The sequence below is a fragment of the Chelon labrosus genome (genome assembly GCF_963514085.1).
Source record: "Chelon labrosus genome assembly, chromosome: 4".
NCBI classification, from domain to species: domain Eukaryota; kingdom Metazoa; phylum Chordata; class Actinopteri; order Mugiliformes; family Mugilidae; genus Chelon; species Chelon labrosus.
The window spans coordinates 7,952,261-7,980,011 of NC_140340.1; the positions used below are offsets into that span (position 1 = coordinate 7,952,261).

A 27,751-nucleotide genomic window follows, 5' to 3' on the forward strand; every position below is an offset into this window, starting at 1 on the left:
AGTCTGAGGCAAGTATAGTGGGAGCGGGGACTGAGGCGAGAGCGAATGCACACAACGGACACCGCTCATTTTTTAAGGTTTTAAGCAGATCCGCTGCTGTGTTCGGACTGTGGCTGCAGAAACAGCAGTGAACTCTGGGGAAAGCTGCAGCGCAGACAAAGAGATTTCAGCGAGCTGCCTGCAGAGTCAAACTTCCCAACATCTGGTCTGCTGGAGGACGGGGCGAGCCGGAGAAAGAAACTTTGGAGGCGGAGAGAAAACTATCCCCGCTTGGAGAGAAAAATGCACTGAATCGGGAGTTTAGGTCACCTGCGTGAGCCGAGGAGAGATTTTGGTGGTCGTGGAAAGTGACAAGAGTGGAGGGGAAAGGGGACAGGACAGGTCCCGGAGGGCTTCAAGTCCACCTGGAGTGATCAGAGAATGAATTAGTGCAAGGCTTCGGCTGCACTCGAGTCCCAGCCAGAGAGAAGGTAAGGAGTCCTGAGCTGTTGTTGTTGCTCTAAGTTGTTTCTGAGGTATAAACCCACGAACAGAAAAAAACAAAAAACAAAAAAGGATCCCCACACTGGAGATGAGTTGGGTTTGTGCGTGCAGGGACTCGTTTTGGGAAAACAGAGCGCTGACATGCAATAAAGGTAAACAGAATACGCCCGTTATTATCTAACAGTTACATTTACTGCGTTCATCTTCCACATTTCAAAGAACACCTCTTCATACAGGTAGGCTAAAACCTAAATTATAAGTCCAGATTTAAGGTTAAAGCTTTGGGACTTTTGTGAGGGTGCGCTGCGACGACTGTCCTCTTTTCCCGAAACTTCTGTAAACTCATTGCAAAACTTCTAAACCGAGCCCCGTTCGGATCTTTGAGGACAAATAAATATTTACGAAGCGATGTGAACTCTAAACTAATAAATTCGGGGCTTGTCAAAACTGTTTTTTTTTGTTTTTTTGTTTTTTTTTTGGAGAGGGGGTGGGTGGGGGGCAGAGAGTGCGGATCCGCGAGCCACGGGGGCGCGCAAACAGCTGCCCAGCTGAGCTGCTGTTTGGCAGGCGCGCACCAAACACAAACTGGCACGTGAGGAGTATATAAGCTGAATCTTAATGAGCTATAGAACGCGCGCGGTGCTCGAGTGTGATTGGCTGCGGTGTTTATCGTAAATCAGAGCTGCTGTGTCGCGATTACAGGTAGGCCTAAATCAGGAAATGAGCAGGTAAGAACTGATTATATACATTTAAAAAAACATTTAGTATAAAGTAGAGCTGTCGTCCTGCCTGTCTGTTTAATCGTCCTGGTGTCTTCATGTCAAAAAATGGCCCTAAAACTGTGTTTAACAGCACAAAAACTTAAATGTTATGACTTTTCCTAAAGTGACCCCAACACAAGAAAAAGGAAAATATTGTCTTTATTCATATGTCTACTAAAGCTGTACTACATGATAACCAGGGCAGGAAGTCATCGCCTCAACATTTCCCCTGTTCACCAAACCAGCTAGCGAAAAATAAAATAAAATAAAATAAAAAATCATCCTGGAGATGACAGTTTTGGAGGGCTTGAAAAAGTATGGAGACAGCTGGAAAAGCATGGATGAGACTGACCTGCATCGACTTAAGGTTGCTAATCTCAGCCTTAGTTTACAGGTCACGAGGTGAGGCCACATCTAGAGTCTGGGATGCAAAAGAGTGGAAGGGCAATTTTTGTCCTGTAGTGGTTGTGGTTGCCATCTCAGATTGCCTTGCTGGTTTATGTTGTTCACGTTTGACTATTATTGGAAGTGCCTTCGGGAAATTGCATTCGAAGCTGCTTTCTGCACATTTGTGATACTTTCTTGGGCTGTACAAGTTCTGTCACTTGATTGAAAAAAAAATAAAATAAATGTTGTTTGCCACCTTAAGAAATTATAATAAAAATGTAATTTAGTAAAGGAAACACACGACGGCTGTGTTGAAATAACAATAATAATAATAGTATCCACAGTGATCTTCAGTGAGGTTGGGTCATTTTTAACTGAGAGGACAAGGGGCGTCTACGGAATGTAAAGAAGACAGGAGGGTTACAAGTATTATTCTTGCTGCTAACTCATTTAGAAATGTTAAACAGTGGCCTTACAGTTACATATAAATATTAGCTGAAACTTGCCATCATCTAGCAAACTAAATTAGCACAAATATTCAAATCCAAGTTTATAAAATTCAGCTACATTACTTGTACCGACAGACGTATAATCTAACATTCGGTATTGTTCAGTTTAATTATAGAATACAGTGCTGGTTTGTTTATTATGATTAATTTCTTACTGTGCATTTTTTTGTTTTTTCTCTCTGTCTCATGTTTTAACTTTAGTTGCCATTTTTGATGTTATTTCGCACCAAGTAAATTTAAAGACACTAAAAACAATCATTTAAAAGTATAATTATATCTTTTAGCTCTGACAGCGCTGTTTCATGACATCATTCTGCTGAGTGTGTCTGACCACACACCTCCATATGAAGCACAGCTCGTTAGGTTCATTTAAAAAGACAGTTTGAAATCTTTCACGTGACCCATGCGATCACCCCAATCTCTATTAATACCGTCTCCTCTCTCCGCTTCAGGCTCATTCACCTCCTCCCATAAGAGCCAGGCCTACTCCCATGGACGAGGAGAGGAATGCCGCTGCCATCTCTCCGGAACCACCTGATGATGGAGACCCCGGTCTACCGGCTCCGCAACCAAGTTCACATACGACCTCAGACGTGGAGAGAGAAGACAGCTGCCCGAGCCCGAAGCCCTGTCCTGGTGAAGGTAAGAGACCTGTTTGCAGCAGAAAACACACAGAGCATTCACTTCATTCCAGTAGTGTTTAGCTGTGAGTGGTTCTATGTGTTGGAAGAAAGAACAAAAGACCCCAGGAAAAGTTGAAGTTGTGTGATGGGTCCAAACGTGCCTCAAACTTGCTAATGTTTGCAGCTGCTGATACCAAACTCTGTAAAGGCCCCGCTGTTGTTTTTGGTGTGGCGTCTGTATATAAATGTGGCTGCCTATGAAAGTAGTTAGTTAAAAGACTAAACCTTTTATTATGAAAAGGGGAGCAAAACTATGTAGGTGTATATAGGTTAATGTTTGTTTCCTGCACCCGAATAGTCCCAAATCACTGTTGATTTGTAATTAGTAATTGCCAATAGTAGAAATTCTTGGCTACATCCAAACAATTCTTTTTTCATTTCAAAATAGTGTTTTAAAACAAAAACAATCATTGTCCAGATGTGCATTTCATCCGCGTTCCAGCAACAATTTTTCTCCATAACTCCTGGAAATGCATATCACTCCACATTGGGACACAGGAATTGTTGCAAATCATTCAAATAACAGCTGGCTTTCTACGCATGTAGGCAGTGGCTGCATGAAAGAAAAAAAAAAAATGCAGAATTTAACAGCTGCTGACACAGAAAACAAGGTCAGCAACGGCTGCAATTAGTTAACAGTGTTGAAGTAACTACTGGTGGGCTGATGCCTCTGTTATTTTCTGGAAAAGGGTCACTTGATAGGGGCGTGACGAATCAGAGAAGGAAACGTAGCTGAGACCCAATCAGGAAGCAGATGTAGGTGCGTGCGTCAATCGTTTCCAGAAGTATCCTCTTGTGCTCATCCAGACTAAAACATAATCGTGGAGTTTTCAATTTAAAGTGGAGTCAGCACCAGGCCACTCCAATGCCTTTTAAAAGCGAGAAAACTTAGCAAAAGGTGTGTGTTACAAAACAAAAATATATTAGTGTGGACATTCTGGATGTCCCGTATCTTAGCCGGATGTCGTTGTGATTCATTAGGTCAGAGGCCTCTTCAGTGATGGAAACAACTGCTGTGTGTTGAGGTGATTGGAGACTGGTCTGTGTGTGTGTGTGTGTGTGACTGGGGTGGGGGGGTACCACCTTGGATGATCTGAGGGGTCAGGACCAATTGAGCACTGTGGAACGCCTAAATACCACAATGGCGCTCCTGGGAGTTTGGGAATGAACCCATGACCCTTTCCCTTTTTAAAATTGGTCATGGTGTGAGTTGACTGGTCCTGGGGAGGGGAAGGGAGGATGTGGACTCAACTCCAGGCAGTTTTGTGCCTCTGTGACTCATCCAGGATCAGCTGAAGTGACTCAGATTCCCTCAAACTTCAGTGAAAAAAAACAACGGCACTGACTGTAGATCAGAGGGCAGGTCCTGTGGGGTAATTAGTGTAGGTGTGGTTAACAGTAGGGTAGTGTGCAGAGGTTTAAGTGGCTTGTAGCCATGGGAACCTGCCACAAAAATGTTCAATGGTTGATGGACCTTTTTTTCTGTTTGTTTGTTTTTGTTTTGTTCAGATTTTTCAAAAAACAAGTCTCAACCTGATCCACTCCGATTGCTTTGTTGAATCTGAAACGCACGCAGCCCTGTTCTCGGCTTCACTGCGGTTTACCACGATGAGCATAAGTAGATCTAATGATAATTCCTAAAGAGTTATACAGTTATTAAACAGGTGGTTTGTGCCCAGACATGTCCTAGCTGTACTTACACGGCAGTGGATCAACACAACATATAACTGTGGCTTCTCCCACTAAAGTTAGATGTCTTTTGGTTGTCTGGTCTGTGTGTGTGTGTGCGTAGGCCGAGGGTAGGTAGGTGAGCCAGGGTGTGGAGGGTTAGGCTACCGCTGACGGCAACAAGGCCCTGCTTTCAGCTCTGATTCACCCCCTCACCTACCCACCCACCCACCAACCCAGCCCTCTGCGTACTTTCAAGGCTTTTGGACAACTCTGCAGGCACATGCATAGACCTGCATGAGACTTGAATCAATTGAATTGCTGAATTACTAGAAAGACAGTAATGGCAAAAAAGCGATTTAACTACCACAAACAATAACCTGAGGGCATCTGCATGAGAGCCAGCCATTCACGATGCACTGGATGAGTTGTACCTCTCCATATTTATATATTAACAGTGTTTTGTGCAGTAAATGAAGACGTTCTGCTCAGTCATTACAAGGTGTTAAAAAGGTGATAGGTGTGTTGACAGATGTGCGTCCCTTCTTGTTGTGAGTGTTGCTGTCGTTCAGGCATGCATGAAGATGCAATGAGCCTCTCTGTTTATACAGTAGGAGCCTCTCACCGGCACATGCTGGACTATTTTCCTCTTTCCTTCCTTCTCTGTCGTTCTCTGTCCTTTCTCCCCGTCAACTGTCCGGACAATTTAATTTGGTTCTGTTCCAAAAATGCCATTTGAAGAATGCAATTTTAAACGAGCCACGGTATGAGCTGTGCCGTTATCATTGTCTTAAGAGGTAGGAGGTTCAAGCTTTCGTCGGCCTCATCCAGCGGCTTGCCAACCGTGGCAAGCAAATTTAGTCAGCTGCAGCTGATTAATGTTAAATTTCTCAAGGTGGCCAAACAAAATGAAAAACTTGGCAGTTATTTCGTTATAGTGATCTCCGCATGCCAAACTGTATGCACATCTAAAGTGTGGAGAAGAAAAGCTATAGTGGAAGGAAAGGAACGCTGGTTGCTATTATTTTAAGCTGAAAATATCATTTAGCGTTACCTTCTGTGCTGAATACAGAGAAGTAAGTCTTGCTTATCTCCCAAATAAACAGTAGAATTTTAGAGTGAAAGCTCTAAGCACATGATAGATAGTTCGGTCTTATCACCATTCATTGCCGTGAGCTTGTTCCTTATGGCAGCCATTGAGTTGTCTACGGGAATCATTAGAAAGTTAATAAAACTTTAAGTTTACTCTGTTTCAGACACGTCTCACCAGCAGGAGAAAGCTGTGTAGTTTAAAAAAGATTAAAAAATATATTTGTATATATATTATAAAACACCACCTAAAAAGCTAGGGGAGAAGATTCAGCACGAATGACGAACCTTCCTCCAGAATTAAGTCTGCGCTCTCTGTCCAGACATAACTAAATCCAACGACTTTGCCAACAACACCAAAGGAAAACCAAAGGATTAAAACTGCAAATGACTGTCTGACTTCTTTCTGATAGACTGACGCAACAAGAAAGAACAGATTTTTATCAGATTTAGTTTTGTTTAGTCTGTAAAAGGGTATGTGTGTTATTCTGCATGGTACAAATGTGTTGTTTGCCCCTCTGCACAAGTTGGGAGTTAATGTTTTAGAAGGTAATCGTCTGCTTTCTAGGTATTTCGCCCCCTCCTTTTGTGTGTAGATTAGCATTCGTGTTCAGTCTGGCGCTGTCGTCATTTAAAATAAATCCCCCCGTCTATGTCACAGTCTGAACTACATTTATATTATCTCCCTCTTGGCTCCAGTGTGCAGCCATTTTCCTATGTGTCCCTTTTTGGTCCCTGAGGTTTGTTGAACCTTGTGTCTAATTTGGTTTCTCACAGAGGTTGAAATAAACTGGGAGCAGTTTGAGGCATTTTTACTGCATATTTGAACGCCGAAAATGAGCATGCTTTATTTTCCTTTACCACCTCGCAAACATTTGAGAATCGGCTGCTGCTGCTCTGGTGGCCTCTCTCTCTCACCAGTGACTTGCTCAAGTACAGTCTCTAATCCTCATGACGCTCGTCATAAACTGCAGACAGATAATGTCGACGCGGTGTGATCGTACAAACCGTCAAGAAGGCTGTCTCTCTTTGGGAAACACTTGAGTCAGGGGCCTGTTATTGAATTGGGAAGATAAAGCGGTGATGGTGACCCTCTCTGGTGTGTCATTGTTGTCTTTTTTAGGTTCCAGTTATGTGTTGTGTTATCTCAGTGAACAGATATGTGTACAGGAACAAGCAGAATATGTAGTATGAGTGTATCAGAATGGAATACCCTGTTGACAAGTTGCCGGGAGTTTTATGTCCGTGGCTATAGATGTTGTCTCTCGACTCCAACTTCATTTTGTCTGAAGTTGTATGTTGAACAATGAGTGCACATCGAACAGAACAGTCTTATAACATCAGTTATCTGTTACCCGGACATTGGCTTTCTACCCTCAATGTCTCTTAAACACTGACCCCACAAAGCAGGGGTGTCAAACTCATTTTAGTTCAGGGGACACATACAGCCCAGTTTGACGTCAAGGGGGCCAGACCAATAACACGATAGCGTATTTACCTGTAAATAACGACAACTCCAAATGTTGTCCCTTTGTTTTAGTGCAAAGAACATTATGAAAATGTTTAAATTTAATGACTGGAAATTTCTTAAGAAACAGAAATGCAATTTCTGTTTAGTTCTAGGTCTCAGTGTTGTGTTATGTCCACAACTCTTACTAAATCTATGTGAACCCTAGCAATGGTAATTACTTTTATTGGAAAAATTGTAGTTAATGTCTTCAATGTAATTTTTGCAATTCGCAAATTCATCCCGCGGGCCAGATTAGACCCTCTGGCGGGCAAGTTTTGGCCCCCGGGCCGTATGTTTGACACGTATGCCACAAAGGGTAAGTCATCAGACGAGAACCAATCAGCTGTCGTCTGATGACTTACCCTCTGTGGGGGGGATCTGACACGTGACAAATACCAGTAATTTATTTTAATTCATAAAGACAACCAATAACACATCTCTAGCATATGTCTTGCTGATTGGAAAATCCCATGGTATATATTTACCTGATCATTGGAGTGCTTGTCCTTGGATCACGGTTGTCCCGGTCTTTGATGCAGCAGCATAGGATACAGTTAGCAAAGCCGCTGTATTTCCCTGTGAACCCGAAAAATCCTATAGACAAAGTAACACAATTAAATTCCCCTTAAGCCTGTTCAACAGCAGACACTTTTTGTCTTTAATGAGCTTACGTTCTCTCACAGCAACTCTAATCTCTGATTCTGGCCATATTCCAGTGCAGCACTCTGTGTGTGTGCTTTTTTTTGCTTTTGGCTGGATTGCAGCTTAACGTTTGCCTCTTCTTCTTTTTTTTTTTTTGTGTGTGCATGTACAGATGTGTTTATCCGTTGAGGGTTATAGATACAAACCACCACACTACTTGTAGTTGTGTGCTCTTCTCTTTGTATCACCCCTCATCTCGGTCAGAACCCCCCGTGCTTGTGTGGTTTCAATCAGTTCCAGTCATTACTGCTATCCAGACCAGAGACCACTACTGTGGCATCTTCACCACTAACTCTGCTCTGCTGAACATTATTCTGCTCGGCTGCTCTTCACCTTATCTCACTCTGCTTCTTTACTATTCTTTCTAGTCTTATCTTTATCGTCAGGTCCTTTCAAGGCAGGCTGCAGTTTGGACAATCATTCATGTTAAGTGTTATTCTCACAACGCAAACTCAGGGAGTATAAAAAATAAAATATCACAGTTTCCATGGACCCTAACTTATGTTTTCTCTTTCTTTTTTACTATAAAGCTTCTTTTAATTGTGATTGGGAAACGTACGATCAAATGTACTACAAAGATATTTTGACATCAGAGATGAAGGTTTCACTTTATTACCTCATGTGTTGGATTTGTGCATGCCTTTTTCAGCTAGTGATGAGAAAGTGCATATATGTGCTGTATGTGTGCCAAAGGGATGTATACACCTAAGAGACCCCCGCGTGCGTACGCATAAGAGCTCTGTGCCTCCACAGAAGTAGTGGCGAGGCTGTTAAAACAGGGTTGAGGCAGTTTGAAAGGAAGCGGGTAAACTCTCTGTTCTCTATGAACCAACACCCGACCCCCCCTCCCTCTGAGATTGCACCCAGCCCAGAGGAACAGCATGAAGTGCTCCCCTCCAGGTGATTCAGGATATGTCACATTGTTCGCCTGCTTATATAAATAGCTTTTACCCTATGGGATCTGTATGTTGCCGAGTGAAATTCCTCCGAATCACCCCTTCACTGACACATGCACACAAGCGTGCACGAGCGCGCGTACACAGGTACACAAGTCGAGCATTCACAAACAAGTACACATGCTCGCCCTCGCGTGTAAACACGCAGCCAGATCTCTTCAGCGACTCTTGATTGCTCTGGTCTGATTTTAATTAGAGGCTCATCTTCCCTCAGATCTCAAAAATGGCTCTGAGGTTGAGCGGTTTGGTGGTTTGATGCCGGTGCCAGCGCACGATTGGTTGAAGGCCTGCTTGGATGGCACTGCGTGTTTGATGGGAATGTGTTTAGTTCCAACAATCGTGGTTTTGTAGATTTACAGAGGGAATGCTTTGACTAGCTAAATCACAAGACACTTTTAACCCGTAGCGCTCCACTGGTAGCAGAAGTCTAAGTACGTGACAGGCCAGTGCACTGATGCACGGATATATTCTTGAGATCAGATGACTGAGCATGTACACAGTGGGAATGTGCAGGTGTACCAGCGTGCATATACTTTGTGTGTGTATTCATTGCATGTATTTTCATGGTATTTTACTGTACGGCTGCTGCAAAGAGAGCCAGGAAATGTGGAAAAAAGATAATTTATTTAGTTCTCAGAGAAGCAGCATTGACTTCTTAAGTTTGCTGTTTCAAATCCCCTTTGTCTGTGGCTGAGGTGCCTTGAACAAGGACCAGAAACCCTCCAAGCTGCTGTCCAGGGGCCCTGCATGGCTGCGATCCTGCTCCGAGCATACTCTCTGTGTACTCTCAAGGCTGATAAAGCCCATTTGATTTGGACATACGTTTTTCCAACAAGGGCAGCCGTGTTCTCTCTGACTTTTGTCACACATTTCTCCAGCGAAGTGATAACGGATTCTTTTTGAAACTATTGTTGTGATGTCCTGTGACCTTCCCCTGAAGAATACTGGCCTTTCTTTTCCTGAACTTTGCTTACGCTGGGCTTCTGTTGGGCGGCCTTCATAATATCATAATTGCCCCCAAAATCCACCTCCAGAGAATGAGAACAGAACAACACAAGACAAGACAGGATTTAAGCACAAAGGGATTTTTGTTTGAATTATATTATCCATATTTAAAAAAAAAAAAAAAAAACATATCATGGATCGTATAGTGTGATACCACCACATTTTAAACACTGTTGTCTAAAGTTTATGCAAATAATGATGGATGGCTGAATGGATGTAATAATATACCATACAGCAGCATACATACATAGTTTATACACTTGTCCTTGATGCATCTCTAAACTATTCTGTCGGCAGTGTTGACAGCAGCAGGTCTTACTGGTGGCTTTCATATCTAAAGGAAGGCTGATTGAGTCTAATAGATACAACGTGGAGGCTTAGAAATGACTTCCACATGCAGGAGAGACAAAAGTGTGTGTGATAGGAGCTGGTGATGAATATGGGAACAATTGGAGTGTACATGTCTTGTGTTTGTGTTAGTGCACACTATGGGTGTGGGGTTTTTTTTGTGTACCACTGTCCAACAGAACGGAAGACCAGGAAGTACTTCCAATCCCGCCAGGTCCTGTTTACGACTTCACATACACAGAACTGCCTGTGAAGACACGCTCACATACACTCGGACGCACAAATTCGCACAAGCAAAAGTAAACACCGGTCTTGCCCAGTGCTTAAGACACTGTTCCTCTTCGTCGGGGTCAGACCAACCTGCATGACCGAGACCAGGAGCTTTGATTTGCACATTATTTTGTAGGAAGCACAGATGGTGTCAGTGTATTGTAGTGTTCCTGTTTAACTGCACAATATGTTTCCCATTTTAATTATACAGAGCAAACAGTCCCATTAATAGCCAATATTACCAATACCGTTTGTAAAGATAAAAGAAACCTATGATATTTCAGTGTGTAAATCAACAAATCATTGATTTATCAGCAATGGTATTGCTGTGAGGTTACTGAGTCTCTTTTATTCAGTCAATAAATTCAGTCAGTATCATGGTGGTTATTTGCGAGGTGCAGAAATAAATAGGAAAATCCCAACTAATTACTTAAGCGAATATCAATAAAGGAATAATTGATGCAGCTGGAAAAAAAGTTTCGGAAAAAGGATTTCTCATACCTCAAAATGAGAATTTTGTCATTTTCCCATTTGATAAATCTTGCAATTGTCTGCAGGCTAGAAACAATCTAATTAACAATCTTTGCCAGTAACTGTTGTGAAGATAAGATAATCCTTTAATTTCATTTAATCGCAATTTTTGGTCAGTTTCTGTTCCACGTAATATTTGTGAACTCTTATTTTAATTTTTCTTAATTTCAAATGAATCTAATGTCATTTAATTTGTACTAATTATTTTTATTGGCACAAAATCACCCAACGATCACTTTGGTGGTGGTAACAACTTGACAAATTTTTGAAATTCCTCTATCACAATCATGTATGCTTATCGGTGAAATGCTAAACTCTGCATTTCTTCAACTGCTGCACACATATATGTAGGCCCAAAGTATCAACAATATCCGACCCTAATATATGGATTGTGCCAACTGCTCCTCTCGTTCCTACAGATCAGCATTTTCTTTTTGCCTAGATTCTTTGGCCTCTTTGCTTTTCACATTTCCCGAAGCATATACTCAGACGAGATCAACTCTGCGCGGGCGGCATATATGTTTAGCCATATAAGTGGGAATCAATCCAGAGAGTTACGCCAAATATGCAAAGGAATTTATTTGTGAGAGTCGAGAGTGAATGTGAACTGGGGAGAAAGAGTGCGCGAGGCAGTGGACAGGAACGCGAGGACAGATAGAGAAGTGAGGGAGAGTGGATAGAGTAAATAAACACAGCCGGGAAGTGTTGAGTCCACGCACAGGACGTGGTTTGGTTTGTGTGTGTGTGTGAGCATGTGTGTGTGTTTATCAAGCCCAGCTGGCTCCCATTTGCCCAGGAATGAGTCTGCACCTCTGAGAGGCCCGCGCCTGCCTTGCTTTGAAGGCCTCAGTGTGTTGTGTGTGTGTGTGTGTGTGTGTGCGTGCTGTGTATATATGTGTGCGTTTGAATAATAACAGCTTCATTAGAGGACTGCATGGTACCTGGACACATAAAACACCCAGACATGTATTTACTGCAGGTATATTATGTGTATGTCTTATATGTGTTCGTTTAAAACACACATCAACTCTCACTCACACACACATGCACACACACACATGCACATGCAGACCCACACAGATTTCAGGTTTCACAAGCATGCACATAGACCCCTAAACAGTCACAAGGGGTTGGATTTAACTGCTTCCAGATGCAAGTTTAGGACAGAGCACACACCAACAGACAAAATCTTCTGCTTTGTTGAAGTCAGCAGAACTGTTCAAATTAATTAAGTGCTGGTGGATGGGAAATGACATGGGAGTAGACAAGGCTACTACCAGTGGGAAAATGGTTTGCTGGTGATTTCAGATAATAGAGGAGGAAACTGGGAGTCTGAATGACCTGTGAAATATGCTTTACTAATGCGCAAAGAGAGATTTGATCAGTTCATGACATGAATATAATTCACTGTGCTCTTTTTGAATGTTTTGAATGTGTTTTAACTGCATGTACCTATTTGTGTGTTTCGTTTTTTTGTGTTTTGTAGATCTGGCCCACATCTATACTGAGCCCCTCATATTGAGGTCAAACGGCCCCTCGGAAAGGTTGCTAGGCGACGATGGAGACAACTGCAATTACAACAGCAGCCGCTCACATTCGGGGCTCACGACACCCAACAAGAGTATCACATGTGAGTAAAACGCCCACCACACACACACACACACACACACACACACACACACACACACACACAAAAAGGCCGGTGAGAGTTTTATTTCCATTACTGATCTGATGAGTCACATTGTCCTGACCTTTAACAAATACAATTTGCACACCCTGAAGAAATAGGTCAGGTAATCATACACACAGACAGAAATATCTATGTTGTCAGCTAAGTAGGTTAAGTTTCTGATTTCTGAATACACCAAAGTCTACATCTGAACCTACACTCTGGAAATGAAACACCTTTTCTTCCGCTTTCTTCTGATTTTCTTCTCTTCACGTCTTATTTGAAGCCGGGGTTGTTACGGTGTCACGGCGACTACAACAGCTGGGTGTGACTGGCGCTGTGGGGTTTGCTTCCATTTACTAGTCTCTTAAATTATTCAGGGTTCACTGGACATCTTGGTAGGTCAAATCAAAATAAATCCCCCTAAATGGTCTGGGATTTGATCAATAGAGAGCCAAAGTCCTGAAGTCACATTCGGGTTGGCTTGTTCCATTCACTTCCAAGTTCCTTCCCAGCAACTCTGCATGATTACTATCTACTATCTACAACAGTTTATCTTTAAGTCTACAAGTCAACGATAGTATGGGCGTGTATTTCCGTTGTCGTGACGTGGTGCCACTCATTCAAGGCCTCACTTTAGGCTTCAGGTTCAATATTTAAACAGCTCTGCTCCCTTGTTGTGTCTCCCTGGATCGCATGCTATTATTTGTTTTCACTTTTTTATGAATCACACGCTGGAGCTGTGGAATGCCACTTCAGGAAGTTCAAGTAAACCCCACCTAAGGTTATTGTGCATATTATTTGCAACCTTTGGGTTCCTGTAGATTTAGCCTGCAGTGCACTCATGGTTAGAGGTCAGTAGAAAGTTGCAAGTTAATGGCAAATTGCAGATGGGGGTTTATCTCTTCTGGGCTTTCTCTCAGATAGGCTTTCTAATACATTGTGAAAAGATCTATTTGAAGCATTATCTTATGATGCTAACCAAGTCGTTCCGTTGCCTAAACTTAGCAAACTGCAACTAAAAAGCAAAGATAATAAAACAAGTAAAGGTACTCGGATGGCAAGAAATTTGGTTTCAAAGTCAAACTTCTTCCATGTGCTCACAAATTCAGACACCTTGCGACACCTTTCCAATCATTTGTCCATTCACTTGGCTTGCCACTGAACTTGTCTCTCTCTGTGAACCTCGTTGGGTTCGTCCATCAGTTTCGGGGACGTGATTAAAACAGAAAAATGAAATAAACCACAACAATGTAAAACTCTATTTCTGCCTGCCCATGTAGGAAAATGGACTGAACCACGCAACATGGCGTTTAGGACTGTTTCATAACGTTCCTCGATATTGACTTTACCCGTTTTCATTATTACAAATCGTTTTATTTTCACTTGTATGGCAGAACCTGGAGTTTCTGTTTAATTTTGTTTGATGTTCAGCTTTCCAGTCGATGTCGCCATTCTAATACATTGTGAAAAGATTTATCTGAAGCATTATCTTATGAAGCTAACCAAGTCATTCCGTTGCCTAAACTTAGCAAACTGCAACAAAAAAGCAAAGATAACAAAATAAGTAAAGATACTCGGATGGCAAGAAATTTGGTTTCAGATTTGCTCTTTATGCCGTTTCACGTGACTTCCTAAACCCTTTCCTGCCAGAAAGCAATGAAGTCAAACTTCTTCCATGTGCTCACAAATTCAGACACCTTTCCAATCATTTGTCCATTCACTTGACTTGCCACTGAACTTGTCTCTCTCTGTGAACCTCGTTGGGTTCGTCCATCAGTTTCGGGGACGTGATTAAAACAGAAAAATGAAATAAACCACAACAATGTAAAACTCTATTTCTGCCTGCCCATGTAGGAAAATGGACTGAACCACGCAACATGGCGTTTAGGACTGTTTCATAACGTTCCTCGATATTGACTTTACCCGTTTTCATTATTACAAATCGTTTTATTTTCACTTGTATGGCAGAACCTGGAGTTTCTGTTTTATTTTGTTTGATGTTCCCTATTTATTCCATCTGTGAAACGGCTTCTACCGATCCGTGCCAATAACATTTTTCACTGCTGTAAAATTAAATAGGTTTTTGGCAGCACCGCTGGAGGGAGAAAACTGCAAAAGGGGAGATGATTATGTCTCATATTGTGTGTGCTTTGTTTACATTCGGCTCTCCAAGTCTGATCTGCTTTCCAAAATCTTCAGCTTTCCAGTCGTTACGCTGCACGGTGGGCGTATCAGCAGCTCCCTGATAAGGCGCATGACAATACCTTGAGGTTCTCTTTCACCGTATCAGCAACACCACCCATTCCCCCCGTCATGATACGACTCCAGCGGTTATATCTCAGGCAGAGAGGGACTCTATTTCACTTTCCTTTATGTGCAGTCCCTTCAACCCTCTGTATCAAAGCCAAAGGTTACGCAAGCATGCTATGCCATTACCACACCACATTTATTTGCTTTCACTCTGCTTTGAAATAAGAAGAATCTCAACCTAATTCTCAAGCTAGTTCTAGTATGTCATTTGTTCCTTTTGAAGGCCAGCCTCCACAACAATAACACCCACAAAATTCTAGCCTAGTTGTCTCAGTGTTGGCCGCTAACCTAAAAACTGCTCTTCAGTGGTTTAAATCTGTCCTTCCTGTCATTCCGAGAAAAGAAGCGATGGCGTAAGTGAATGAGTGATGAATGAAAGGAAGAATTTAGGGGTGAGAAGAGGTTTGAAGAGCGGCTGACATCCGAGCGCGCGTTAGAAAACTGTGAGCGCTTTTCCTGGAATCCAGGGCCAGTCATGGGTGACATGCTCGAACACAGAAAGTAGCCCCTGTTGTAATAGCTAGTTTGTGGTAGCTGAATAACCCACATTTCAGGCAGGAAATGGATAAGTAGGTGAATGCAGTGTTTCGAAATGAGTAGGTGTGTGAACGTCTGCCGTCTGTATGTTTGTACCTGTCACGTCTGCTGTCTATTTTCAGGCCCAGGCTGGAAGACGGAGAGGCTCGGGCCTGATTTTCTCCCTGTCTCTCTCTCTCTCTCTCTCGCTCGCTTTCACTCTGCTTTATTTTACGTCCCAGTAAAATCTATGAGACCCACCGGCTCCATATGCTGTGCAGCGAGGGTTGTGCAATTACAGTAGGCCTGAACAAAATGTACCGCCATGCACACCAGTCTTCATTGGCTTTGGTTTAGCCTTCATGTGCCTCCTCCCTTCATCCATGGCTTCCTCCCTCTGCAACTTACACAATCGGACATGTGTTCGCAGGACTTGAACCACAAATTAAACAGTGCAGGTCTCCAAACTGTCCTTTTCACAGGTGAACACTGTCAGCTTATGTCTGCTTGTGTATATAATTACACATCTGTCTCTTTGTCCCTGGTCACTGTCTGTTTAGTTTTTGTCTGTGTGAGTTGGTTTGTGTGTTTTCTGAGAGCCTCGTGAGCTTCTGTCAGCATGAAAGCAGGTGAAATATGTCATCTGCAGCCCATGAGTCAATCATCTGAGAATCTGGCGTGGCAACGAGCGCGTAGACGTTATAAAATAGCCGTGACTCAGTTCGGCGGTGAGATCATGGCTGCGTGACATCTGCGAACGCGTGTTTGTGAGCGAGAGTGTGAAGAAACAGAAGCACAAACAAAAAGATTCTCCCACCCGTGTGTTCTGTCTCGCGCTGATGACATCACAGCTGCAGAATGTGTCTGGCCCCGGGCCTCGCGACGAGCTGCCTGAAACAACGCGCAGCGAGAGCCGCCAACACATGTGAGAGACCGCTGGGGCTCGAGCCCACGCAGACGCACACACTGGAGTCGGTGATGTCATGAGCGCGATGCCGCGTTTGACGTCACGGCCACAGCAGGATGCACATGTTCGCAGATGTTTAACTGCTTGCACTCGCTCGGACTGGAAACAATGACACGTGTAATTAATTACTGACAGGATCACAGTAGCATTTATGAGACGTCCACTTTGTTTATTTTTATCGGTTTTAGATATTTTTACTGGATTAGATGAAGGTAAATGAGAAAGGAGACATGACCCACTCATGTACGTGAAAGTGTAAGAGAAACGCTGAGCCATGCTGCTTGTTATTGTCTTGTTGTTTTCGGGAAATCTAGCAGAACTGTGATGTTTCTTTTAATTAGAGACTAGATGTTGGACCTAAGCTGTTTGCCATCTCTGTTGCAATGACTAACGTCACCCTCTCTCTCTCTCAGCCTTTCTTCTTTCGTTTAGTGTCTTAATCTGAATTTGCAGCCTCTTTGTTGCTCATATTTAAGCACAGGCACACGTAACTAACTCACCGTCAGATCAATAACATGACAAGGAGTAGAGTGTCGTAGTTTTGTGCATGGGTGATACCACAGGTTTCATGTCAGGAGTCACGTGTGCACGAAATGGTTGGTTGATGTTTCAGATCAGCCATTAGTTTTGTTGTTGTATGTTATTCCGCTTTCCTTCTTCAAGTATTAGCACACTCTGTTTCTGTTCATAGCTGAGAATCAAAGAGAGTCAAAAGAAAAGTTGTTCCAGAACTTTCTTTTTCCAGTTGCTGTTGTCCGTTTGCATCAACTCACATCATAATTAATGTTTTCATGGGAACTCAGAATCAAAGAGCTTGGCAATTTATGAAACATAATTTAAAAGTCTCATGCCCACAACTGTTTTTTTTTTTTTTTTTTGTGGCATAGAAAAGAATTTGCTGCAAACATTCAGCAGCACGAAAACATCAATCAACTTGCAATCGATCAATTTTATGAGTGCTCAGATTGTTTGATCCCATGCGGCCTACTGTATGTAAATACTTTACATCTGGCGAACAATATCTTTATCCATATTTATATCTTGTTTTATAAAAAGAAATTGCAAGATTGATGACTTACTCAACATTTCTTCAAATGCTTAACCGCATTTTTGTCGCCACACCTGGATAGGAGTAGCGCAACTTCAGGAGTATCTGCTTTTCCTCATTATGAATGATGTTAAACTCAGAAAAACTAAGACTCTGACACAAATTATGGGGGGATTTGGGCACATACACAGATCAGCCACAACATTAAAACCGCTGACAGGAGAAGTAAATAACATTGACCATCCTGTGACAATACATTGTTCTGCCGGGAAACTTTTGGACCTGGCATTCATACGTAGACATGCACCACCCACACAGACCAGACCAGGCACCCCCACCCCATAGCAATGACACTTCTTGATGGCAGCAGCCATCCCCAGCAGGATGCAGCCTGACACAGACACACACACAAAAACACTTTAGGAACAACTAAAAAAAAAACATGAAGAACAGCACAAGGTGCAACCTGGCCTTCAAATTCCTTAGATCCCAAACTGATCAAGTATCTGTGGGATGATCCACAGAGGACCCCTCCCCTCAACTCATAGGACCCAAAGGCCCCCACTAACAACATTGTGTTGCCAGACACCACAGGACACCCTCAGAAGGCCCATGTCCATTCTCTGATGAGTCACAACTGTTTTGGAGGCACAAGGGAGAAATATGCAATATTAGGAAGGTGGTCATAATGTTATGCCTGATCGGTGTATGTTTTAATACTCTCTGTAAAACAGATAAAGACAGAAAGGTTGATAAAAGTCATAAGATTCGAAAAAAATTTGAACATTTTTGCCAACACTGAGTCACAACTTTATCCAGTTCACCCCTCATCCTGACTCACCAGTCTTGTGCGCTGAAATCCGCTGTCACATGATTCTTTCCGTGTAGTGACTGGGTGCAACTAAATCTGGCCTCATTTACACTGTAATGTCGGTTAGGGCGCTATAAAGCAGCCAGAGATGTGGGCATGTCTCATTGAAAACAGTTTTAAATAGCATTTTACGGCACCGGCATATCATTTTCCAATTCACACAGTTTTAGTACTTGACACTTATGCTTTGGCTTGCAGTTTAAAACAATGCAACTATGAAAGAAAATCCCAGAAGGGAGTCGATTGGCAATACGGGTTCTGGGGCAAATTACAGGCACTTCGGTGCAGTTTGACTGGGATTTTGAAACGTTGCGCAAATGTTGCACCAGTTTATTTGTACCAGTCGAGCTCAGTAGACACTTTTTTTTTTTTTATCTTGGATTGATAGACACTGTGTTCTACTTGGTATTGCAAAAAAGCATACATTTGTAAGTTAACATTGCAACATGTATTGTTGTAATTAGGGCTCAAATTTATTCGCGTTTGCTCTCATGTGTGTATTCCATCTTTTCCACACTTTAGAAACACAGACATATTGTAGCACAGACAGTTGGGTGAAGCAGCTGGAGCAGAGACAGACAGGATTCACAGTCATTCTGTTGACTCATTCCGGCAAAGGATAAGTAGAGAGAGAGCGATTCTCTGGTCTGGGAGGGAGGTGTGTAAGTACAGGGTAGCTGAGAACCGCCAGGAGCAGGAGGAAGAGGTGGAGGGTGCGCGAACGGCAGTGTGCTGCAGCATTCAATTGATGGTGACTCACTCATTCTCCCCAACGGGCTGAACACATCTGCACAGATGGTACTGTCCGTGTGCAGAGGTTGCAGGACCAGACTGGACAACGCCGCTGTATTAGCACCACACACACGCGCACTGTGTGGTTTCCCAGTGTCATCATGTTAATCCCGCAGTCATTCGGCTCTTTATCTTGCTGTTATTTTTAACCAGCTCCCACTGCTGAATCATTGTGTTTGTGAGTCACACCCATGCATCCTCCTGGTCCCAACGCGCAAGCATCAACCTATTTCTTCAAGTCTCTCTTCCTCACTCCATCTTTCTCCGTTCCTTACTTTCTTGATCGCAGACAAAGGGACCTTGTTTTTTTTTTTTTCTGTGTGTGTGTGCATGTGCATGAGTGTGTGTCCACACGTGTTCTTGCTTGCATTTGTGTGTGTGTGTGTGTGTGTGTGTGTGTGTGTGTGAGTGGGCCTAACCTCAAGCTCTGTTTGGAGACAGTCTTGACTCCCCGTCTCTCTCCCTGTCTGTCTGCCTGCCAGATCCGCCCATGTACTGTATTCACACACACACACATATGCACACACTCAGACACACACCACAAACTCATAAGAAGTATGAATTTCTCAACAACTCAAAATCCCCAGGAGCACAATACAGAACCAAGGGGAATAGTTAAAAATTGTGCACACCCTCCCCCTCCCCTTTCTCTAATCCCCTTCTTCTCTTACCAGCCGACATCCCGGCCAACTAAGGGTGTTAAAACAAAGTGAGTTGTGCAAAGGGCTAAAAGGGAGCCACAAGAAAGAGGAGGAGGTTGACATTTGGAAGAAAAGGGGAAAAGAGAAAGACATAACACAGGGGAGCAGCAGGTATTGACTTTTGACATACTTAAGAGAAGAAAGTATGTCTTCTTCTCACCAGCCCTGCAGCCCGAGCTAATGCATGCACGTCGACACGCTCATGCACACACACACACACACACTCTGACCCTGCAGCCTGCCAAACATCTGGAGCAAAGTTAGAAAACGCTGAATGAAAGAATCTTTAATAACACCGGATTGGATACGTGACCGAACCCATCAGCCAATCAAAACACGCCGGGTCGGGTTATCTGTCTCCAAGTGGTTATCGAAGGTCTGCTTTTACTGCCCGACTTGTTTTATTGCTAGGTAGCAGGATCACACCCTGTTTTGCCTTTTAGCACAGTTGAATTGTATGTGTCCGTCTGCTTATTTTTTAAAGCTCTGTTGAGTCGTACCACACCTCACAGCACCATATGCTTCCTGGTCACAAAAAAATAAAAAAATGTAGGGCTTCAATAGGTTGGTATTAAATACTACCATAACATATAAAAACCAGACATCCATTTTATTCTTACTTTCAGGGTGTGTGTTTGGCTTGGCAGTGAAGGTGAGCTTTTCTGCCTCCTTTTCTTTAGCTGAGCTGTTGGAGGTAAAACATACCAAGCATACTGAGCCAAGATTAATACATATGCCCATCTTAAAGTGTTCCTATTTGCGGATATGGTATATGTTGTATGAAAAGTGCATTCACTTCAATTCAATTTTATTTATATAGTGTCAATAATGCAAAGACGTTTTACAACATCCTGTCTGAAACCTGGCCTGAAACCCTCAGAGCAAGCATGAAGGCAACGGTGGCAAGAAGAAACTCCCTTTTAACTGCAACAAACCTTGAGCAGAACCCAGCTCATATGAAGGCACCCACCTGCCTAAGACCGGCCAGGTAGAGCACGGGAAAAGAGAGAGGAGAGAAGGGAATTTGATAAGAAATTAAAGGACAAGAGCTTGGTGCCAGAGGAAAGAAATTAGAGGATAGGAGCTCGGTGTGAGAGAGAAGAAAAGAGAGTAGAGGACATGTGCTCAGTGCATCGTCCCCCAGCAGCCTAGGTCTATTGCAGCATAACTAAGGATGCTTCAGTCCAGCCCTAACTATAAGCTTGATCAAAAAGGAAAGCCTAACCTTAAAAGTAGAGAGGGTGTCTGCCTCCCTAACCCAAACTGGAAGCTGGTTCCACAGGAGAGGAGCCTGATAGCTGAAGGCTCGACATCCCATTCTACTTTTAGAAATTCTAGGAACCACAAGTAGGCCTGCACTTTGAGATCGAAGGACTCTATTGAGAAGATACGGTACAATGAGGTCTTTGAGATATGATGGAGCTAGGCCTTTAAGGGCCTTGTGTGTAAGGAGGATGATTTTAAAATGTGTTCTATATTTTAAAGGGAGCCAGTGAAGGGAAGCTAAAACTGGAGTAACATGATCTCTCTTGCTAATTCCTGTCAATGCTCTTGCCGCAGCATTTTGAATCAACTGGAGGCTTTTCAAAGAGCTATTTGTACAGCCGGACAGTAATGAATTACAGTAATTCAGCCTGGAAGACACAAATGCATGAACTAGTTTCTCAGCATCACTCTGAGACAGGATGTTCCTAATTTTGACGATATTACACAAGTGAAAGAAGCCAGCCCCGGTTACTTGCTTGCATTCTCAGAAAGCATTATGTAGATTACTGAAGAGCTTTCCAAGAGACAAAAAAATCCCCCTCTCCCCGTCTCACTCTCCTCCCAGCTGTCCCTTTCTAGTTGTGTAAGAGTCTCTAGACGTGCAGGATGAGGGGTCAGCTCAGAAAGACCATTGCTCTTCCCGTGGGCTATTGCCCATAGGGTGGGCCTCGTAATTGGACGCTGCATCAGTCTGCATACTCAGTGAGAGAGGCCTCAGTCAGAGCTACACACAGGGCAGGTGCATTATAGGTGGCGACACAGGCTTTATAACTTCATGTCATGTCAGCAACTCATCTTGAGGAAGGGATCCCTTTAGGGCAACAGCAAAAGTAACGGACCACTATAGTACAATACAGCTAGTTCCAAAGTCTTGAGTCAATCAGCCATGAGCAAGTCTGACACTGGACAACTGGACTTGTAGAGTTTTTTGAGAAGATGTTTCGCCACTTATCCGAGCATCTTCTTCATAGCTGATCAGAAACATGCTTGACTAGATACTTAACTGTCGGGGGGGGGGGGGGGGGGGGGGGTTACTTTTTGTCAACTGTCCCCACCAGTCACTCAGAACTGCACTCTACAAGTCCAGTTGCCTTTCTTTTTGGTTATACCGTGACCTGGATGACTGAGAACCTTCACAGACATACTGAACACTAAAAAGCTTGACTTGAATTTATTGTCTATTTTAACTGGATTCACTTTTCTTGCATCCACAGCTCAACCAGCAGCCAGATCGACGCCCATCCACCACACCCAGCCGTGCCGGACACAACCCAGCGGCCAGCTGCGCAACGGAGCCAAGAACCACGCACACACGCACCCCCCTCATACACACTGTCCACACCACACGCCTCACACACATACACTCCAGTCCAACGGGGTCAGGAACGGAGGACCTCACGAGCATCCCAAGCTGGGCTCCCTCCCGAGAGGGGGCTCGTCCACCTCCTCGTCCTCTTCGGCGGGACCCAGGCATACCAAGAAGTTGCAGTCCAACCCTTCCATCACCTCCCAGAGCAGCAAGAGGAGCAAGAGCAGCTCCAAGAGCAACAGCTCCCACATTCCCACAGAGGCACAGGACGGTGAGATACAGATATGGATGTTAAGAGAGTGTGGAACAGGAGGCGAGACAGGAAAAGATAGCAAGTGTTTTTCCAAGTGTCTGGTCAGAGGAGACGGTCAGAATCCTCCCTGGCATATTTTCTCTAACCCAGTGAATTTAAAGAATCAGCTAAAAGATAATTAACTTATTTCAAGTACAGTGCTTTACAAATCTAAACTAGCTGTTAATTCCAACAAAAAAAGTCAGTAAGAATCAAAAACCCAACCTGAGCAGCGTTCCTCCGTTGGCTCGTTTCAAATAAAGGTTTACTCCACAACCTCTTATCATGGTTTGAGTGGTCGTGTCAGCTTTTCTGTTTTTTAAAAACAAGCCGACTTGATCCACCGCCACTGAACAGTAATGACAAACTTCAAATTGTACAGTCGTTTTTACCTCGAGGTAAGTGTCAGTTTAGGAGGCAGCCTCTTCTGTTCACTTACTTGAAATAGAAGGCCCAAAAGTACACGTTGTCATGGCTTCTACATGACTACCTATAATAGTGAGCGCGCAGCCAAGAGAAGAAGAAGTGGGCACATTGTTGAGCAGAGGGGTAAAATTACAGCCTTCTTACCAAAAAACATTTAGCGAGACTAGGAATGAGTTTTTTTTTTAACTCCCTAAAGATGACAGACTGTGAGTCAGTGTGCTACTGCCAGCAGGATTTCGACACTGTGTTTGCTTCCATGCAAATAAACTAATCATATAAGAATAATAATATGAAGAAATTCACTTTGTCTCTTTCTTTGCAGATTGCTGCGTTCACTGTATTCTCGCCTGCCTCTTTTGTGAGTTCCTGACTCTGTGCAACATTGTGCTGGACTGTGCCACCTGCGGCTCCTGCGCGGGGGACGACTCGTGTTTCTGCTGCTGCTGTGCGTCGGAGGAGTGTGGCGACTGCGACCTGCCCTGTGACATGGACTGTGGCATCATCGACGCCTGCTGTGAGTCCGCAGACTGCCTAGAGATCTGCATGGAGTGCTGCAGCCTTTGCTTCTCCTCCTGAGGCCCCTAGCCAACGCCGCACGGTGGCGAAGTAGACGTCTGCTACGCATTCCCACGAGCCCAGGAACAACTCCGACCAGCGTCTTATCAGAGCTAAGAAGAGCTACGCCCAGTCTTTGCTGCCTGAGCATTGTGTGTTCACATTATATTGGCTGGCCTAGTTGGCTCCGCGATATGTCCAGTGTTTCCTACAGTGTTTGCCAAGCAAAAGATGCTGAGAGCGGTCACTGGTGAATTCGACATTCCTTTATTGATCACCCAATGGGACAGCAACCTTCCCTGCTTTGTCTTTGCTGTTGGTTTATTCCTACACAGCTGGGTGTATGGTGCACAGTGAATTCCAGCTGTGGCCTATGAGTGTCTGCTGGGCTTGCGCAGACTGGGCTTCTGAGAGCTCACCGGACAAGATATTATTACAATAGAGCCCCTTGTGTCATCTGAATGACTGGAGTTCTCCACGCATGAAAAATGACCTCCAAAGGCAAATGAGAAAATGGCTCCAGTTAACCGGATTTTAGTGTTTTTGTAGATAAGAGCAGCAGCATAATGGGAAAATGGACGCTCAGATCTCAGTAGAAACCTAGCCTGTCCTCCTGTCCTTGGCAAGGTTAAAGTCTTCCAGTTTTATTGCTTACAGTGGCCCTTGTGACACGCGCGGTCCAAGTGGGGGGTTTTCGAACCCGCTGCCGTCGCTGTTCCTGTCGCATTGTACAAAACTGAGAAAACGTAAATGGTGGCTTGTGGCAATATCGGAGATGGATCTCTTCTGTTCATATGCATCTTTGCTTAATCGATAGATTTAGATTTAAAGATTAATGAGAGAGTGGCGCGTCAACCTGGAGATGGGTCCTAATAAATGAGTACTGTAAAGTAGTGGACGCCGCAGAGAGAACGGTTGATAGCATCTGTAACACTAACATGTGAAGGGAGAGCATTGTTAATCAAAAAAATCTCTCCTAGTTTAACGTCTCACGTCTTGTTTACTTTTACATTACATTGGAGAGGCTTTGACTGTATTCAGTGAATTCCTGCTCCTCCGGTAAAAGGACTGGAAGGCATCATCTCCTTTTGAACACATTTTTTTCTCTGTCGATCTTGCTATGTGAACAAGCGGCCTTGGCTTATAGCTTAAGGCCTGAATTTTCAAGTAGGTTCCTTCGTCTTTACCGAATCTGTATTAATCCTTGTTTTGTAGATTTTAGTTAAGATATTTGCATTTCTCCTCTAATGTGAAAATCACATTTCTGTGTTATCGGGTGTTGCCGGGCTCTCTCTGTAAAGCAGACATTGCTCAACATCTAATTTAATTCCTTGAGTGAAAATCTCAAGACATTATGCTAAGTTCGATCCATATGCTCGTAGTATGAATGGTACACTTTTGATAACAGGCTTGCACTCTCACATGCTCCGGCGCATACCTTCTCCAACCCAATACCTCTTGAGATGTCATTTAGATCTGTCGTGCATTTTAAAATTACTTGACACAGTTCTTTCTCCTGTCTGTTGAAACACCTTCTTTTTTTTTTTTTTCTTGGTAATACTGAAGAGTTTGCTCTTACTTACCTTAGTTTCTAGACCTCCTGTACTTAGAAGTGCTAATGTGGCTGTGTTGGATTTAACTCTATTTTAAGGGTTGGAATCTGAAACTGATGATGAGAATACACTACGGCGGCCCAGCTGCAATCGGCAAAGCGGAAAATGCAAGATCCGTTTTGAGTTGTTCAAAAAAATGCAACGGGATCAAACTCAACTGAAACGAAATCCTGGAGAGCCCTGGAAAATGATGCGATTTTATAAAGTAGGCTACAAAGAGTTTTATGAAGGGAGAGCTAATGAAACAGTATAATGATATGTATGGAAGTGACGACGTGCTATTTGTTTGTGTTAAAAAAAAACATTCCAAGTGCAGATTCTCATAATGGCGCTTCGTCTCGGGACCCGCTCTCTGTCACCAGACCAACCAAAGAATTAATCGGAGTGCATATCTGGTGCAACATCAAAATAAATAAATAAATAAATGGAAACGGTTTCTTTAGCAACACTGGTTTGTTAACCCACACTCATTAAAATACTTGGAAAAAATTTCAACCCTTGAGTGTTATTGTAGGTCATAAGAGGACTTTTTAACTTTTTTGTTTTACTTTTTTTTTCAAAATTGTACATTTTCACATAGAAAATCAAGGTCAGTGAAGTTACCATATATGGTTCATTGCCCTTAAGTTGTAAAACAAATGTAAATTTGTATTTTAGACCATTAGAACATAAGTGCTGATTCAGGCGCTTGTCAACATTATCACATTAGACAACGTTAGGCCACTTCTTCTTCTTCGTGGAACCCAATAAAGCAGTTACGCTCAGCATTCATGCAGAGGTTAGGACCTTGCAGATCACATTTGGCCTGAGAACGTTGCCTCGTTCTTTGCTGATCGTCTTAGTGAAAACCACATGTTTCTCCACCTCACTGAGAGACACGGTGACACAGTTTAAAATGAGTCTGGAAGTTACCAAATATGGTTCCTCACCCCATAAATTTCAGTTTCAATTTTATTTATATAGCGTCAATAACAATACAAATTGTCTCAAGATGCTTTACAACATCCGGTCTGAAACCGGAGCAAGAGCAAGCCTGAATGCAACAGTGGCAAAAAAAAACTCCCTTCTAACGGGAAGAAACCTTAAACAGAACCCAGCTCATATGGAGGGACCCATCTGCCTAAGGCCAGCCAGGTTAACAACAGTGGACAAAGAATAAAAACAGTTTTTTATCACTGGATTACAGTTTGTGCAAAAATTGGCCGTAGGTGTGAGTGTGAATGGTTGTCTGTCTGTCTGTGTTAGCCCTGTGATAGACTGGAGACCTGTCCAGGGTGTACCCGCCTCTCGCCCAGTGACAGCTGGGATAGGATCCAGCCCCACCGCGACCCTCCAGAGGACAAACGGTTACAGAAGATGAACTGAAGAACTGAAGAAGCTACTCGGATGAGTGGTGAAACGTCTTCTCAAAAAACTCTACAAGTCCAGTTGCCTTTTTTTGAACCTTTGTTGGATATACCATGACCTGGATGACTGAGAACCTTCACAGACAAGATGAATGAATGAATGAATGTTTTACATGCTGTGTCCCCAAAATACAATATCTTCACCCAGCTCTTTGAGCCCATTCTCCGGACGGACTGTAAAGTGCAATGAGAAGGTAGTCAGGTCTAAAGCTTGGTTGTGCTATTCAAAATAAATAAGGTGAAGCAACGTTTTAATGAAAGGTCTGGGTTGAAAAAAGACTAAACCAATTTAAGTTGTTAAATCGTTTCCTTTTTAACGATTTAGTCATTAAATCCTACTTCGTTCCTTGACTGAGAAGTGATTTACTATTCACGAAAACGCCGTTTGGTCGGTCTGGTGACGGAGAACAATAGATGGACATAGAGAGGTCCCTGCACGAACTGAATCCCTGGAATTTCGAGAGAATTTTGAGATGTGGATCTGATGTTGCGTCTGCACCAGAGAGGTCGTCATCTCGTTTCCAAGTACTCCCCTCGCGTTCAGTCGAGCCGTTGCGGTAATACTGGAAGAAAACTCAAGTTTACTTTAAGTGATTTTCATGTCCAGTATTAGAAGTGTTTTTGTTAGAATTACATGGACCACAGAAATGTCAGACTGTTGACTTTATGGATTTATTATGTTGTTATGGGATGGAATTTGGACATTGGTTTTTAAGGGCTGGCCACCTCCCGCTAATAGTCTGAAAGTTACCCTCGCCCGGCTGAATTGTTACTAGACTGTAGTCCACTATAATGTCAATTTGTTTACACTACCCCCAATTTAATGTCGGTTTGAGTTGCTGTCCTGGAAGTCGCATTATCATCTGTTTGTTTAATACTGAATAAACAATGTGAACTCCAAGCGTGATGTATCACTCATTCTTATACACATTACGAAATCATTACCTTGTGTTTGCACAGTCCACCCTAACAGAAAGTCTCCGCGCAACAGGCCTGCGAAATGATTCTTGCTAACACAAAGAATTTAAAATACGGGTCAAGCTGGCCTTGGCACAACTGTGGCTGTTTCAGAAAGTATTCAGACTCCTTAATTTTTTTTGCATAC

General features: G+C 43.2%; 1 protein-coding gene across 5 annotated transcripts; it reads left to right on the forward strand.

The window, feature by feature from the left end:
- mdfi (MyoD family inhibitor) lies at positions 1-27,538 on the forward strand. Of its 5 annotated transcripts, none has more exons than XM_084542099.1 (5): positions 1-470; positions 2,593-2,782; positions 12,389-12,532; positions 22,260-22,625; positions 23,395-27,538. In XM_084542099.1, the coding sequence occupies exons 2-5, from the start codon at positions 2,632-2,634 to the stop codon at positions 23,646-23,648; spliced, it is 915 nt and encodes a 304-aa protein (XP_084398225.1). In that variant the 5' UTR covers positions 1-470; positions 2,593-2,631; the 3' UTR covers positions 23,649-27,538. The 5 variants fall into 5 exon arrangements, with proteins under 5 accessions (XP_084398225.1, XP_084398229.1, XP_084398228.1 ...); XM_084542102.1 differs by lacking the exon at positions 1-470 and adding an exon at positions 556-635; XM_084542101.1 differs by lacking the exon at positions 1-470 and adding an exon at positions 1,085-1,185.
- The last annotated feature ends 213 nt before the right edge of the window (positions 27,539-27,751 follow it).

What these genes read in the sequence shown, in the direction of transcription:
- mdfi (XM_084542099.1), top strand. Translation starts at nt 2,632, where the DNA reads ATGGACGAGGAGAGGAATGCCGCTGCCATCTCTCCGGAACCACCTGAT. An exon ending in ACCCAACAAGAGTATCACAT is followed by an intron (nt 12,533 to 22,259) that starts GTGAGTAAAACG and finishes TTGCATCCACAG; the next exon opens with CTCAACCAGCAGCCAGATCG. An exon ending in TCCCACAGAGGCACAGGACG is followed by an intron (nt 22,626 to 23,394) that starts GTGAGATACAGA and finishes CTTTCTTTGCAG; the next exon opens with ATTGCTGCGTTCACTGTATT.